Source organism: Zeus faber (assembly GCF_960531495.2).
Source record: "Zeus faber genome assembly, chromosome: 8".
Lineage (NCBI taxonomy): Eukaryota > Metazoa > Chordata > Actinopteri > Zeiformes > Zeidae > Zeus > Zeus faber.
In genome coordinates this window covers 20,366,369-20,382,677 of record NC_137195.1, presented here as the reverse complement: position 1 = coordinate 20,382,677, position 16,309 = coordinate 20,366,369, and the positions used below count along the sequence as shown (strand labels likewise).

The 16,309-nt window shown below is 45.2% G+C and overlaps 1 protein-coding gene across 7 annotated transcripts in view; it reads left to right on the top strand.

Annotated features, from left to right (window-relative positions):
- Positions 1-16,309, top strand: part of LOC307233973 (plectin-like) — a 113,602-nt gene that overhangs the window by 40,117 nt on the left and 57,176 nt on the right. For 5 of the 7 annotated variants that reach the window (XM_080005481.1, XM_080005480.1, XM_080005479.1 and 2 more), the window contains exon 1: positions 11,163-14,897. The exons of the other annotated variants lie outside the window; for them this stretch is intronic. In XM_080005481.1, the coding sequence (XP_079861607.1) occupies positions 11,600-14,897 (3,298 nt within the window). In that variant the 5' untranslated portion in view covers positions 11,163-11,599. Of the gene's footprint in view, positions 1-11,162; positions 14,898-16,309 lie in introns of those variants that run through there. 7 annotated transcript variants of the gene reach the window in all.

Below are 16,309 nucleotides of genomic sequence, written 5' to 3'. Positions count from 1 at the left end.
CGCCTGATCTCGCCCTGTACGGGCCAGCAAAGCAAGGGAGGGCAGTCAGAAATCTTATCCAACTGGTATAACATTTTTTTGGCGTACACTATTATTTTCAAATGATGTCTTATACATATATATATTGTACTTATATATATTACAACATTCTGCATACAATATTTCTTGATGGCCTGGTGTTTGATGTGAAGCCCCTCATCGTGCTGGTTTTAATGGCGTTGCAGAGGCATGAAATGAAATGTCAGAGTTGTTAAGGGAGTAATCGGATGAGGTGTTAGCTGCGGGTGACCAGTGCTCTTTTCTCCCCCAGCAGGGCCGCACGTTTTCCAAGGACAAACTGTTGACACACTGTCGCTACACTCAAATGCCCCCGCAGGCTTTCATGTGAGAGACATTAGAATTTGGGTTTAGGTTTTTATTTCAACCGGCGCTTCGTCTCCGGTGACTGAATGGTGCTAAACTTGACTCCGGCTCATTGTTTTTTTGGGGGTTTTTTTTGCCACGGTGCATTGTGAGGGAGGTCTTGTCTTGTTCATTGTTCGGACTCTTCCTTGTATTTTAAAGATATACAGTATACAAGGGGGGGGGGGCATTCTTTCCATGGAAGGCATGGTGGAAAACAGGAAGCTGTAAAAGTCAGAGGCCCAACCCCGGCCAGGCTTATCAGGGCAGACAATGAGGAAGGCTGGATGCCATCTCCTGCAGCAAGTGCCAGAATTTACTTAGGCGTTTTGGGCCTGGTCATAAACCTTATAGATGATAGATGAAATATGCTCATTGCAGGTTGCATGTATGTGTGTGTGTGTGTGTGTGTGTGTGTGTGTGTGTGTGTGTGTGTGTGTGTGTGTGTGTGTGTGTGTGTGTGTGTGTGTGTGTGTGTGTGTGTGTGTGTGTGTGTGATACGCCCACGCCCAAAGTACTCACCTAAGAGGAGGAGTACTTTGGGGGTACTGAAGGAGGTATGGCGAAACTTTAAAAAAGGTACTCAGCTGAAAAAATATCTTGGATCTTTCTCTCGGGTACACTACACTACACTACTAAAAATAAAAAATAACCACTGCTCTGCGTGGCTGATCGGCAACAGGGGGGCACACATTACAAGATCTTTCACCCGGAGGAATCCCCGACAAATACACACACAGGAAGTGACAGGGGAAACGACGCGATCCCATGTGCGGGGGCAGGATTTTATTTTTTTTTCCCAAAACGGATGTCGGCAAAGAAACGAACGGTTGAGTTGAGTCGAGTTGTTTGACGGGTCATGTCAGGATAAGTTCGGGGTTGCAGTGCATATATGATAGCAGCTCTAGTGTGCACAGCTCGGAGCTGTCTGGAACACACGCCTCTGTGTGAAAATGAACAGCCCTCAGGGAGTGCAGTGTAAAAGTATTGAATCTCTATTTTCAGTGGTCAAATTGTGGTCGTGATATTATCTCAAGGTGATGCACAGTCAGGACAGTGGTACACGTCTAATAATTGAATGCAATGTTGAAAGGGTAGCACTGTTAATTGTTTGTTTTTGGTGTTTTTCATTTGTGTGACGTTGAATCCTACTAGCTTAGGGCTTATTTAACAAGCTATCTTTAAAGAATCAAATACGTTTTTTTTTAAGGGGTTTTAAAGTGGCTTGACACGTTTTACGAGATCATCTTTTTTTAAGACATTGTTTCTTGGTTCAGCATTATGTTGTATGCTGCCTCTTTTTGCTTTTTTGCGTTTTGTTGATATGCAACATATTTCCATATTGTATTAGCTGTGTGAACAATAAACACACTAACAACAAAAAATATTAAATAAATAATTGATAATAATATTTTATATATATATATATATATATATATATCTTATTATAAGATATTATCAAGTGTTATAAAGATATTATGAAGATATTTTAAACATGATCACAGTAAAAACAAAAAGTAAAAAAAAATTATAATTATAAGAATAAAATCAATTCTAAAATAATATAGAGGACAGAACTTTACTTCCTTATGAACCTCTCAGAATGTTGTCTGGATCTGTTCTGCTTCATTCCTGTCAGTAACTGGTTCCTCCCCACGTGCCAGCGATGGAATTTGAAGGATTCCCAGAGCTGTTTACTTTACTTCTCAACAAATATGTCAAATAACCATCTCTGAACCAGCTTGACGAGAAACACTTCAGGGTTCTTTTTCTTTGGAGTTTGAGCAAAAAGGAAAAAAATAGTATGGAAAGCCATATAATCTGCATATTTCTTGCTTGCGGTGTGTCATTTTTGTCTGTTCTCCTTAGAACGAGGCTGGACGAGCGCACCGTGCGATATGTCATTTATCTTTATGGTTTGGAGCAGGACGAGTCCCCTGGTGGCCAGATTCGCTCACTGACAGGCCGTTCATTTAGTCTGTTGGGAAGATTACAATGAGCGTGAGTCATCGCTGTGGCGGCTGTCCTGTGCTGCAGGAAAATGGGCCTTTTCTTCTCCCTCTCCGCCGCAAACAAAATAAATAAGTTACTGCGGGCCTTCTTTTCATGAAATGCAGCGCTTCCCTCTGGTGAATTTTTTTTTTTTCTTTCAGAGAAAAGAATGCGACTGATTCATTCGTCCAGATGGAAGGGGTTTATGGGAATGTGGATAATAAATCACCTCCTGCTTCGAGTTTTGTCCGCATGCATGTGCGTGTGTGTGCTTGTGTGTGTATGTGTATACGTGTGTGTGTGTGTGTGTGTGTGTGTGTGTGTGTGTGTGTGTGTGTGTGTGTGTGTGTGTGTGTGTGTGTGTGTGTGTGTGTGTGTTTTAAGAGATATTTGCCCTGATATTCCCCTGTGTGTGTATGTTTACTAGGTAGTGATTGTCAGGAGATGAATCTAAAAATACATCTTAGCCGCTCAAGGTCTCAATGCAAATCTGCCGCAGCAAATCTCACTCCGGATCCTGTGTCCGTTTTTCTGTTTGAGGGTCGGTTGCCCCTGGCAACGGCTAGCCCACATACTCCGCGACCTCAGCTGTGGACAGCAGAGGGGTATTTACCTATCCGGCAGCGTTTCTATGGAAACCAAAAGTTGTGGGTGGACACACCCACTTGTGGTGACACTGAGTCACTGAATAAACATTCCAACATTTTTTTTTTTTTTTTTTTTTGCACATTTAATTTCTATGACATGACTTGTCCAACGGGTCCGTTCCCTTGTTGTACATTTTTACTTTCCTTTTCCTTTCTTTCTCAGACACTTCCTGTTGTGGCAAGGTTCTTAGTTTGTAACGCAAGCCTCTCCGTCATAACATCGATGTTATAACAAAACGAGCGTTGTGTGTCTCTGGGTGGTGCAAACGGGCTGGCCCCTGTTGGCGGGCACTCTCTCAGACCTGGCGCTTCAAACAGCCATTTTATATTCCCTTCCCCATCATACTGGAGCTCCATTTTGTGAGGGTCTGTTTCCAGTTAAGATGTGTTTGGGAAAGCGGAGACACATTAGCACAGTTGTGAAATTGAAATGCCTTTTTTTTTTCTCAACAGTCCAGTTCTGATAGCATTGCCTTCCGCTTGCCACTGCAAGCATTATTAAGACAGACATTACAGCAGAACTTTGATACCATCTTCAACGTTTATTGACCGTGACAATTTCAACGCCTTATGCTGTAGATGTCTTATGTCTGCATCTCTGGCACGCCTTTCAAATGAATGCTCACTCAGACAAGAAGAAATTCCACCAAATGATCAAGGGCGGTCTCTTGTCTTTTTTTTTTATTTTATTTTTTAACATTTTCTGTACACTCAATAAGAAATTAGAAGGGCCAGACTTTGCTCAAGGGTTCTATTGTTCCATTGTTTTCCTCCCTTTCGCTAGTTCTTTAATAATAGTTCCTCCCACCTTTTAAAAGGGCTTGATTTGCAGGCTATAAACCAGGAAATAAGTATGCAAGAGACAACACCCTCGCACTGTTGGCTGCAAGGTTTTGGATGCCTTGGTGGGCCCTTTCTACCGGGCCTCAGCTCGGTTGGCAGGAGTCAACTCTTGCCTTTCTTGCATCTCTTACTCTCCGTCTTTCTCCGTCTCTCTGTGCTTTGCGGTGCCACCGCTTCATCTCAATCACTGAAGGCTGATATTTGGAAGGCTCAAAACAAGGCGTCCAGTGTGTATCCCAGAGTTCCCGGACAATGCATGGGCCGTCCTTAGATATAAGGGGACATTTAGGTAGGTTAGTCCGGGCGGTTAAGCAGGGTGATGTCTCTGCCCCGGGGAGACCCTCAGATTTATAGTCCAGATGAAGACGTGTGTCTTTGTGAGAAGGGGGATGAAAAGAATCCCTTGTTTACCCCCCCCCGTCCTTTCTCGCCACCATCTACCGTACCCTTTTCAGCTTTTTTTGGTTTTTGGGCGCCACACAGTACTGGCCCGACAGACGTAAAAAGAAGACGTTAGGGTTAGATTGTGATTGGGCGGCGGGCGCGGCGGCGTTGTGCTTTGTTGGAGGCACCAGAGCCCGTGAAAGGATCCAGAATGTCAGATCAAAGCTACTTGGACACCGGAGACCCCCTTGGAGACCGCTTCTGGCGGAGCTCTAAGAAAGGTAAGTCATACCTCAGGTAACAGAAGTAAGCCAAAACAGACAAAAAGATGAAATGGAAAGGGTCGGTTGGATGGGTGATGATGTCATGTGAGAGGGGTGGTCTGAACCGGGCTCATCCTCTCGGCGTGTCGGAGTTACTCATGAGCTTTAGCTTGCTCCAGAGCTTGGATCCAGATGTCTTTTCAAGGTACATCACGGCGCCTTGGCGTATGCAAGATAATTCAGTGAACTGTGCGGTGCCGTGATGGAAAGAGAGAAGACATGACATGGGAGAGAGAAGACACGATGCGGTGTAAACCATGCTCCGATTCCAAGTGGTGGGAAACTGTGTCCTGCATGTTGAGCCTGTTCTTGTTGCTGCTGAGTTCAGCTGGAAGGGAGCTCCAACGGGAGAACAAGAGAACATTGAAGGGGGTGGGCGGCCGTAAATTCCCCTTCCAGTTCAGGGGAATTTGAACGGATCTGTCCTGCTGGGACTTGTTTGCTTTGGGAGTTTTCACATTTTTCATAATGCCCTGGACATGTTCGATAGCCGTGCACCTTAATGAAAAGTAAATAAAAATCACCTTCGCCCTGCAAGGCTGGAAAAAGTTGCAGTGGTGCATGCCTTGCCATTAGTTTGCTTTATGATAGATATGGCATGCTTTTTTCAGGTCATTTTTAGACATCTAACGTCAATGGTGTTGTGCCTGTAGGGGGCACAGTTTAGTTAGTCAGCATAAATTATACCCTATCCCCTATTTCCCAGCCCCTTTGTTAAGAAAGCGAGAAAGGAGGAATTAGAGGTGCTTGGCAGACGCTATGGGTGATGGGCTTGTAGGGGGGAGATAATGTGTGACTTCATTTTTCTTTCCACTCTGGAAAAGGAGAAGCCGGTCCTGATCTGTGACTTGTGCCATTTTGGGCACAAGCGAGGCCTGTCGTTTTTACCTCAAGCGTGGACTGCTTTATGGCTTTTCCACTTGGGTTTGTGCATAGAGAAGCCTGCCCCCCCCACCCCCCAAACAAAAAAAAAAAAAAAAGTTCTCGCCAATGCACACCTACCCAAGGATATTCACACTGGTGACGTCTCTCGAGGTTTGGCATTTAATTTTTTTTTTTACTGTGTTTTAAAAGATTTTTACTGGCCTCATGTCATCCCAAAGACTTTTACGAGGATTCCTTTGAGGTTGATTTTGGCCGGATTATATTTCAGGATTTAACTTTTTGTCTATGGTTCTCTTTTGGTTCAATACCCGTCCTGTGCATAATACATCTTCCCTCTTTTGAGTCTATTTTCACGTTTCTATCTCAATTAACCGAGAACAGTGGCTTGTTTATTTTAGCAACAGTGCGAGGAATGCCAAAGGCACCTCTCTTTCTCTCCGTATTCTCTCTCTCTCTCTCCACTCGTTCCTAAAACACAAGCCCCTTTTGTCTGTGGGCACTCTGTGGTCCAACACGCTTTCTTGGGCTAGTGTTTAGTGTTTCTCTCAAGACGACCGCTTTTTATCTTGCTAGATTGTCCCAGTTTAGCTCCACTGGTTGGTGGGATGAGTTTATCCCTTGGGTGGTGCTTTGTACCACAATGTGTTTCAAGCTGCCCAATGCTTAATTGTCATGGAAATCCAGACAGGCAGACATTTATGGTATCTAATGTTATATCCAAAATCTTACTGGAATCTAAATTAAGAATGAAAATGTCACTTGGGGCCATAATGCCTGAAGGCTGAAAAAATTATTTTTACACCTTGTTTGATGTCAACCTTTAACCCTGTTCTAAAAGATATCAGGAAAGGCTACCATGTTTTGCTGTTTTAGTTAAAGTGGAAATCCATAAAATGGTCTGTTTTGGGCGGTTGTTTCTGTGTCCCAGAATTCCATTCGAAACGGCAACATTTTCTTTTTCATCCAGGTTTATCCTTTTCGCAAAAGTTTCCCTTTTTCCGGCGATTGTTTCTTCTTGGTCATTTAGGTGATAAGGACATTTTTTCATTTGAGGGCGCTGCGTTTTTTTGTGAATGTTCATCCATATGGAGAGTTTCTGACCGCAACTACCTAAACTGCTTTATCCTGTTCACCGCAGCTGCCTTTCATTTGTTACGAGTGGCGGACCACGCCACCAGCAATGGAAGCACCATATACTGTAGAGGAGCATATGCATAATGAAAATACATTGAATGGCTGGTTCCTATAAAGTTCCAGCTGAATAAACATGAGATAAACAAATACGGCATTTTTTAAAGAAAATAATGTTGTGGATTTCCACTTTAATAGAAAGCTGCTTTTGAGATCTGTGTCAGTAGTCTGAGGTTAGTGAGGCTTCCACTCTCCCCAGTTACCCTCCAAGGCATGTAATATAGAGAGTAAACCATCGCCAGAAACCATTGCAATATTGTGTAACTATACTTATGTTATGTAATGTAGTTGTATTTTCGCTTTGCAAGTTTTCACCGGGCACTCTACCCTTTCCAGCTGCTTCCAGCCACCTCCTGCTTTGAGAGATTCCTCAGTCTTAGGTGTTAGTCCTCTTCCACGTGTCAGCTCTTTCAGGGGGTACAGCTGTCCAGCGGGGGCACATGGGGTCAGTTTCCAAACCCGACCAGGCAAATAAAATGGCTCTCTCTCTCATATATCTTGTATCAGGTTGATACAACTGACCCCTTTTGATCGTCTATGTATAAAACCGCTGTATCCGATGAATGTACCGATCAATCATACAGGTAGATTAAAGTTTGTGGGCTTGAATATCTATGCTTTACGCAAAACATTATAGTCTACGTCATGATTCTGCCTTTTAATATAAAACCTATTCCAAGAGACAAAAATAAAGGCTGGCTCTCACAATCTTCATCCCTATCCTTGTAGATTCAATAAGCGGGAACTTCCAAAAGTGCAAATCATTGTTTTTTAACACCGTACAGCCACCAACCTTTCCTGATTTGACAGGTAAACAACTTGATCGAGGGTAAGACACTTCTGTGTAACCCACTTTCTCCGGTGTGCCTTTCTCTCTCTCTCTCTCTCTCTCTCTCTCTCTTTCTGCCCGTGGTTTCCCAGAAATGAGTTTGATTGTTGGCATGGGCGGTGTTCAAGAACAAAACAAACTGCTCCACATAAATGTAGTGTTCACAACAAGCATAATACTTTCCAGTTGCTTCTGGTTCCATTATAAAAAAAACCAAAAAAAAAAACCCGGTGCCTGCTCAGCATTGGTGGATGGAGGGGGAGGGATAACATATATTTTTTTTCCAAGCTTCTGCTCCATGACCAACTTCTCAAGCAACTGAACTGTAATACAAATCCATTATTCATACAATGCACAAGGCCTATTTCCCACGTCATCCATGCTGTGCTTTTGATATTATTTTGCACGTTGTACAATAGGGATGTCCACCATTCCGGGTTATCAACCTTGTGTGAACCACTCGGCTCAGCGGTCCCAAGACATTTTGTCGATTTCTGAAGATCACCTCCGTCTTTGGCACCGGCCCCGCTCCGTGGCAAATGCTCCGCTGACCTTTGCCTTCCTTGGAAGTGGCTGGAGTGTCTGGAGAGGCTACAAATGTCAGCGTCAGAGTGCACGTGTGCTGCTGCGCCGGACCATTAGGCCCCCAGGGCACCCACCAGGACTTTACATGGGGCTAGCAGCCAGCCACACTGGGGTGGCGGTGACAAGTCTATTCTTAGCGGCAGTGAGGAGCCGAGACATTAAAGCAGAACCGGTCTTGCCCGGAATCTTTTCGTCTTGGTGTCTGACGGGTTTGTCCCGGTCATTACACTGTTACATCATCCTTAAGATGGATTCATATACATTTCCTTCTACCTCAACCTCCAGGTTTTTCAGGTCTGAACGAGGAAGTCCTTTTTTTATTCCGGGGGAATACACCGCGCCACTCCTCTCAATGTCTGTCCTCAACCACTCACTGAGCCGGTAACACCACCCAGAACACCAGCCGGGACGGAGTTAGTGGAAGTGCCGTGTCAGGATAAAGGGCAGCAGGAGCTACCGCGGTCAAATGTGTCGGCGACTGTGACAGTAGGGGAGGGGGGGGACATATCGGAGCGTTGGATGACTTGGGACTGGGCCCGAAGCCAGACCACCAGTCAGAGCAGTGACTTTGAAGCTCACTGAGCACTTTGTGCACAAACAGGGCATGAAATCACACTGATAGGCAGTTTGAAAAGCACAGTAATGCAAATTATTCCCTCATGAGACAACCCCCTTTGGAATACCCCGTCAGATGTGGCTGCAGTTTATTTGCACAATGGCTTATACGCAGTTCTCCTGTTTTCAGTGTCTTTTTTTAGAACCTGCTTGCTGCTTTACTTACGTTTTCTATTCAAGAGAAGCCAAATGCTTATAAAGTTATACATTTTCTTCTATATCTAATTATATTGAGTAAAGTTCTCGAACACACTACAACACACACACACACACACACACACACACACACACACACACACACACACACACACACACACACACACACACACACACACACACACACACACACACACACACACACACACACACACACACACACACACACAACCTGCAACCTGCAATGAGCATATTTCACCACCTCTGTGGTCAGGCAAACTCCAGCTTGCCAAGCAATTTAATGAGTTTTTTATCTTGCTAAAGCATCACCTCCCTGTACCATACTGTGCCTAGGAACTTCAGCACTTGACATCTCGTAGGAGTGGAAGAACACTTGTGGAACACCTTGCATTCCTTCCCAGCCCCTCCCAGATCTGTGACTCTCAATCATTTGCTTTATTCATGTGCAGCACCGGCACCTATATAATTATAATGACTTCAGCATACCACAACGGTTCTATATGAAGTTTATTACACTTGGATATTTTGAGAAAGGAACGTTTCTGATGACAGGATAAATATATACTGTACACTGTAGCTCTGAACAGCATTTCACAATCTTTTCCTGCATCATTACTACTTGTACTTGTACAGCCAGGAGTGTTGGTGCAGCACCATTCTGTTTAAAGACGGTAACAATGCAACTCTCTACAATTTACAGCTTTGTTTTAATTCTATACACTTTTATTCCATGGGTGCTCGGTGGTTTAAAAATGAGATTTAAAGACTATAATTTTGCTGTCTGCTTGCTCCGGTTTTAACAAGTAGCTGATGCTGGTTCGACAACGTGCTAATGGAGAACACAGTTCAGAGGAGCAGGCAGCTGTCTGAAAGGTGACAGCGTAGTCCAGCTGTCCACAGCGACATATTTACAGGTTGCTGCTCCACAAGAAACTCTGGAACAGGATATTTGGCTTAGTCAGAGAAGGAGGCTCTCTTTATGTAACTGTCGCCATGGCAAATAAAATACAGAAAAAAAAAACGTATTTTTCCACCAGCATTTATTTGGAATGGTGTGTGGTTACAGTCAGGGGAGAGTATGCGTCACCGCCTCGCTGCCCATTCACGCCGGCTGTAGTTTCGCAACCGAACCGCTCCATTTTGGCGCCGTTTGCTCCCTTTCAGTGTATCGTTTCAGATAAAACGAGAGCAAGTTTTTTCCCTCCTGCCCTCGTCGGAACAGTCTTACTGTACAAGACAGCGGGACACTTGCCAATGCAGGAAGACTCACTGACACACAGAGAGATGAAGGAGAGACAGATGCACTGGGGAAAGAGAGAAGTGATCTTGGGGATGGTAATCTGATATCATGTTCCTGGTTGCGCTGAAAAGGTTATCTATAATGTACGGTTCTTTATATGGTTGTGCAAAATAGATTCTAGGTTCGCAGCTATATTGAGGCCAGACGAGCAACCGTCCCTGGCAAAAAAAAAAGCAGTAGAAAAAAAAAGTGCAGGGCTTATTACAGCCAATTGCATCACTTTAATGAGTCACAATAGAGCCATTGGTCAGGCTTCCATTTCCTTCAACTGGCAGTGGCTAGGTGACCTGCCAAACAAACACAGATATGAATAGGTCTGAATATGATATTTGTTCTATTGTGAGACAAACGTGTACTAGCGATGGCGGAGATTTCCTATCATATGAATAATGTTCTTTTAACATCCCACTCAATAAAGACCTTTGTAAAACAGTTGCATTTGGCCTTTAACAATATTATTGTTCATGTATATATTTAGCAAACTCAATAAACGCGGGACATGTGATCTAAAGCCTAGCTCCGGGGAAAATCTGTCTCGGACAAACCTATTTCGGTCGGACGTGATCTCAAACTACAATCTGTGTAACTTAGACTTCCAATTGCCTGCATGAATGCCCGGTGTGTCTTTCTACTGTAGCGTAAATGTATGCCAAAGGGATGTCTCTTTGCCATATCGCTAATCTCTAGGAACAACCCACTTCTTAAATTGGTGTGACACACCGAGGGGTGTGTGTCTGTGCGTGCCTATGTATGAATGTTTATATGAGAAGGCGTGCACTCTTGTGTGGGTGGGCGTTGCCGTAAAAGTCCCAGAGCTCCAGAACATGTGCTTAAGCACACCACATAGGTGTGTCGCTTCATTCATTTTACTTTGCTTTCTCTAATTCTTTATTGCATTAGCACTCGTTCATTTAAAGTGTTAATCCGTTCTATCTCGGCCGTGTCCACTTTTGTTTTGGGAGTTTTTTCTTTTCTTCAGAATTAGACAGAGAAGGTAGGAGGAGCTGGGCAGAGCAGAGTGCTGCTCTTGCTCTCTCACTCTTTCACTTACTCACATACACACACGCTCTCTCGCTCTTCCATTCTGTCATTGCCGTCTCGGCAGAACGGAGTCTGTTCACTTCCAAGCCAGGCTGACTGTAGGGGGGAGCAGTACTCTCTCTTCACTGGGTTTGGAATACTTTCACGTCAAGGACTATTTTTTTTTTCTTTATCAATACGCAAAGGAAAAGGACAATTCTGAAGAAGAGAAGGCAAGAAGAGGAAAAAAGGGATTCATTATTTTTTAATTGAAAAGAACGTGGCAGCTGGTTTTGCCACTGGATCCTTTCATAAGAAGTGAGGTCATTTCTAAGTTGTCCTCTGGTGGAGCAAATTTTACTCTTGCTGTTACTCCTACTCTGAGACTGAAAATTGTACTGAGAGCATGGTTGCTGGAATGGTGATGCCCCTCAGGGACCTGAGGGCCATCTATGAGCTCCTGTTTCGAGATGGTGTCATGGTGGCCAAAAAGGACAAGAGGCCTCAGACCAAGCATCCTGAGATACCAGGTGTTGGTAACTTACAAGTGATCCGAGCCATGGCCTCTCTGAAATCCAGAGGCTATGTGAAGGAGACGTTTGCCTGGAGGCATTTCTACTGGTACCTCACCAATGAGGGCATTGTTTACCTGCGCGACTACCTCCGCTTGCCCGCAGAGATCGTCCCTGCCTCGCTGCAGAGGGTTAAGAGGCCAACCGCAACCCTGTCCGTTGCCCACCGGTCTGCACGGGTCCAATCTGTAGAAGGCCCCACGTCTTATGTTCCTAAACCAGGGGCCAGGGCTGGTTCTGAAAGCCGGGAGGCCTTGGCAGAGCGTCGAGGCTATCGTCATAAGATGGCCACTGGAGAAGAAGAGGGCCACTATGATAGAACCCCCAGGTTCAGAGGTCGCCCAATGGCTGCTGAGCCAGTCAGACCAAGAGCATCATGGGAAAAGGAAGACAAGCCTCAAAATCTGTATATGAAAGGGAGGGGCTTTGGCAGTGAAGGGGTGGTGAATGAGGATATCCAGGTGAAAAGAGGCTATGCGGAAACTATCTCTCGTCAGAACCCGGATGTCGGGAGTATCAGGCCAATCATAGCATCACAAGAGAGGAGAGTTTCTGAGATCAAAAGGGAGAAGGCTGACATGGTGCAGGTTAAGAAAGCAATTCCAACACAGACCTCAGCACCGTCAACTGTGTCTGAGGCTGTTGTGCGAAAGGCTTCAGCTGATTCCTTTTCGATAAAAACAAATAGAGAGGTTAAAGAGAAGACTAAGGAAGATGGTCCCATGCAGCCTGTTGAAATGATCTCCTCCAAATCCATTTCCTCAAGACCCCTGCCTAAGGAAGTCAAGGAAGAGAAGACCCCTATGGAAAAGGCTACTCACAAACCAATTCAAGTTAGAGAAGATAAGGCTCCAAGTGAAATTGCAGTGGTTAGAGAGAAGCTCCAAAAAGCTACTAAAAAGCCTATTTCTCAGGAAAACGTCAGCATTCCCACTGACATCGCCGCCAGTGATGCTGTTATTTCGAAATATCTCTTCAAAGAGATTAAAGACGAAGATGTCAGGGAAGCGAAAGTGACAGAAGAACCAATTAAGGCTGCAGAGGTGAAGGCTCCGGTTGAATGTTCTTTCCCTAAAATGGATAATGAAAAGGCCAAAAAAACAAAAGCAAATGCCACTCAGACACCGAAATCTCCTGCTGAAAGTCTCACTAGTAAGCCAGTACTGCGTGCAGATTCAGTCAAGGAGAAAGAAATTGTTGAAATTGAAATTGTTCAGAAGCCCATTGATACAAAGGCTGCTGACATGAATCTCCAGGTAAAGCTTGAAAGAGATAATTTACCCCAGAACGCTGATACTGAGGAAGCCACACAATCTGCAGTTGAAACTACAAACATGGAAATTTCCGCAGTTGAAGGGACAAAGAAGAACAAGGGGGAAGTCAAAGAAATAACTGATATCACAAAAGAAAAGAGCGCTGATGTAAAATTATCAGTGGAACCCGAATTACCGGAAAGTGAGTTTGCTACTCCTCAGGTAAATGATCAGAGGAGTGTTGTCTCAACAGAATTGGCCACTGGCGCTAAACCAGAGGTGGAAGAAAGCTCCAAATCAAAAAAGAAGAAAAAGAAATCACGTGAGGCAGCAAAGACAATCAATTCTCAGGAATTACCCGACACCAAGGTCACTACAGAAAAGGCATCTAAAGACAAGGGCCCCATAACAGAGAGTATAGCGGTAACAGTAATGACCACAGTGGCATCCACCGTGTCTACCACAATACAGCCTGAGGGACCACATGTGGATGAGAAGAAGCCAAAGGCAAAAACAACTATTGATGTAAAGCCACAACAGGAAGTCCCTGAACAAGTTGTAGACCGGACCATATCCAAACCATCATCTCTCCCTGCAGAGCCCACTGTGAAGCTCCCAGTCACTGCACAAGTGATAGACAAGGCAGGGGAAACCACTTTGAGCAAAACCCAACACGGACCAGTTTGCTCCACAGATGGAGCCACTAACACTAAGCTGACCTCAGTGACCCAGCAGGAGTCCATGAAATCTGAGATGGAGGTTGTGACTTGTGAGGTCACTAGAGTGGAAACAGTGACTCTTCAGACGACTGTTAGCAAAGGGTGGACCCACAACACCTCCAAACCGGTGGAGGAAACCTGTGTACTTAAATCAGAATCACAGATAATAGCAACAGTCGAACCTGAGGTCAAAGCCCAACGCCCTTTAAACAAAGCTGTGGAGGAATCTTCAAAAGCTAGAAAGAGAGGGAAAGGCAAAAAGCAGGCTCAGGCCCCAATCTCAGTGGCTGTAACCACAGAGCCTGTCCTCCCTCCTGCAGCGGAGCCTTTATCTTCCACCGAGGTATTGCCTCTGCCCCAGGCCACTGTTAAAGAAGACCCTGTCGTGGCCTCTGAGCTGACAGTAATGGACGGCTCGCCAGCTCTGACTCCTGAAAGAATGTGCAGCGAGGAAATCAGACAGGCAACAGCTGTGCTCACTGAGGCCCCAGCAGACAAAGGGGAGGAGGAGCCAGCGCCGATCTCTGCTGGAAAAATCAAGCGGGAGGTCCTGAAACCAAAAACATCCTCCTCTGCGAGGGAAGCACCCGCAGCCGGAGAGCTAGCGTCAGCAGCACCACCAGCGCAAGCAACTGGATCTCAGGCGCAGGCCAGCCCCCTGATCGAACAAGGGGAGCCTCCCAGAGTTGCACAACAACGCTCGGCTGCTCAGACGGCAGAGCACAGCGCAGAGGAGAGAGGGGAAAGGCTCTCTGTTCTGAAGGCCTCTGCACAGGAGGTAGACAGGAAGAAGGACGCGGTAGAGGACACACCCTCTGCCAGTGACACACCTGCACTCACCCAACCGGCTCAAGCTCACCTCGGGGACAACGGTAATTCTCCAAATTCTGAAGTAGACGAGGCAGCCATGAAGAGGAAGATTGTAGTGGTGGAGGAGATCATTGAGGTCAAGCAGATTGCAAGTCCACAGGAAGCTGGGGCGCAGTCACCTCCTGTACCTGTTAAATCCGAGGAGGAGGAGGAAGAGAAGCTTGACTTGGATGTCCTGGAACAACTGGCCATTGAGCGGGCGCTCCGGTCCGGGGCGGCCCCCTCACCTGAAGACTGGGACCATTCGCTGGAGGATCCTGAGGAGAAGACCTGGCCTAACTTCATAGAAGGTATGTTTGCTTGACAGCGTCATAATTAACCCGCTTCCTGCCTCCCTTCTTTGGAGTGTGCAAAGGTATGAGGTGGGAGATACTTCATAATGACACTTTATAGTTTGTTTTAGACTTCATAGGATATCATTATTTTAATTGATTGTCAAAGACTTTTGTTTCCAACTCCTGTTATGTGGATTTTCTTTGTAGTTTATAGTAACTTGATGGAGCAGTTTATTATGTCATGCACATGCGGGACTGTCGTTCTTTGAGAATGATTTCAGTGAGTTGACAACTGACAGAGAACCATTTATACGTGGCTATGATTTAACCATATATGTTGTAGAATCTCGTGATGAAATAATTCCAGCACAGTTCATCACACCCTGCACTGTCAGTCTGAGGCGCGGACAATTTATAGCTCTCCATTTGACATAATTGCAGGTGTCAATTCGGTGGTATTTACAAAACAGCAACCCAGTGCAGCAGAGATATACATCAAAACAAGTTGACACTTGTCCACAAATATTTGCCTTCAGCAGAAAATGTGTTTCAGTTTAATTAAGCAAAAGGGAAATACTCATTTGAATAAACCAATAATACATTTCACATATCTTAGGGTAATAAACCGTGCTGTGCACACTGTTCTAAGGGCCATCTTTGTGCACTTGCCAAGTGAGATGATCCAGACTTGCAGTAATTCCATGAAGGTGGGGCTGAGCTGAGCTGCAGCCTCGCCTGGTCCCTGCAGAGATGGCCCTGTGTGATAAAGCAGAGGGAGAATGTATGAGTGAAGGGGGTGCGGTGCCTTTTGGATGACTATATCCCCCTTAGGTCCCAGTTGTGGCTGTGTTCTCCACACTGTGTTTTGCTCTATAGTGTGTGTGCCCAGCCTTATCATGGGGTGAGAAAAGGAGGAAGTATGGGGCTATGCAAGCTCCCTGACACACTCGTGACGATATGGGAGTACGGTATGGGAGTTATGTCAACTGTTATTATCTTGACGTACCTCCATGCCCTGCCGGTCTCCCACAGCTTTTGCAAACTGAAACTTTTGAGAAAGTCCAGAAAGCGCTGCTACTGGTTGCTGAACATAAATTAAATTGCTGAGTTTCTCTTTCTGTCATATTGCATTAATATGCAGTTTCGAGGCTACAAGGCTCCAGCTTGACTGGAAGTTTTGAATCATGTCTGTTATTTCACGAAGAGGGGAAAAAATAAATGGCCATAGCATTCTGTCATTTGGATTTTTGTAACTATAGAGTAGACAGAGAGAAGTTGCACATGGGCGTTGTCAGTGGAGGGTGGGAGAGAGAGAGAGAGAGAGAGAGAGAGTATTGGAGTACTTTGCTCACAGTTCTAAGGGTGTGTTTGTTTGGCTCCACACGTGACGGTTTGCTGCAGTCTGGATCAAATTTTCAGTACAGTAT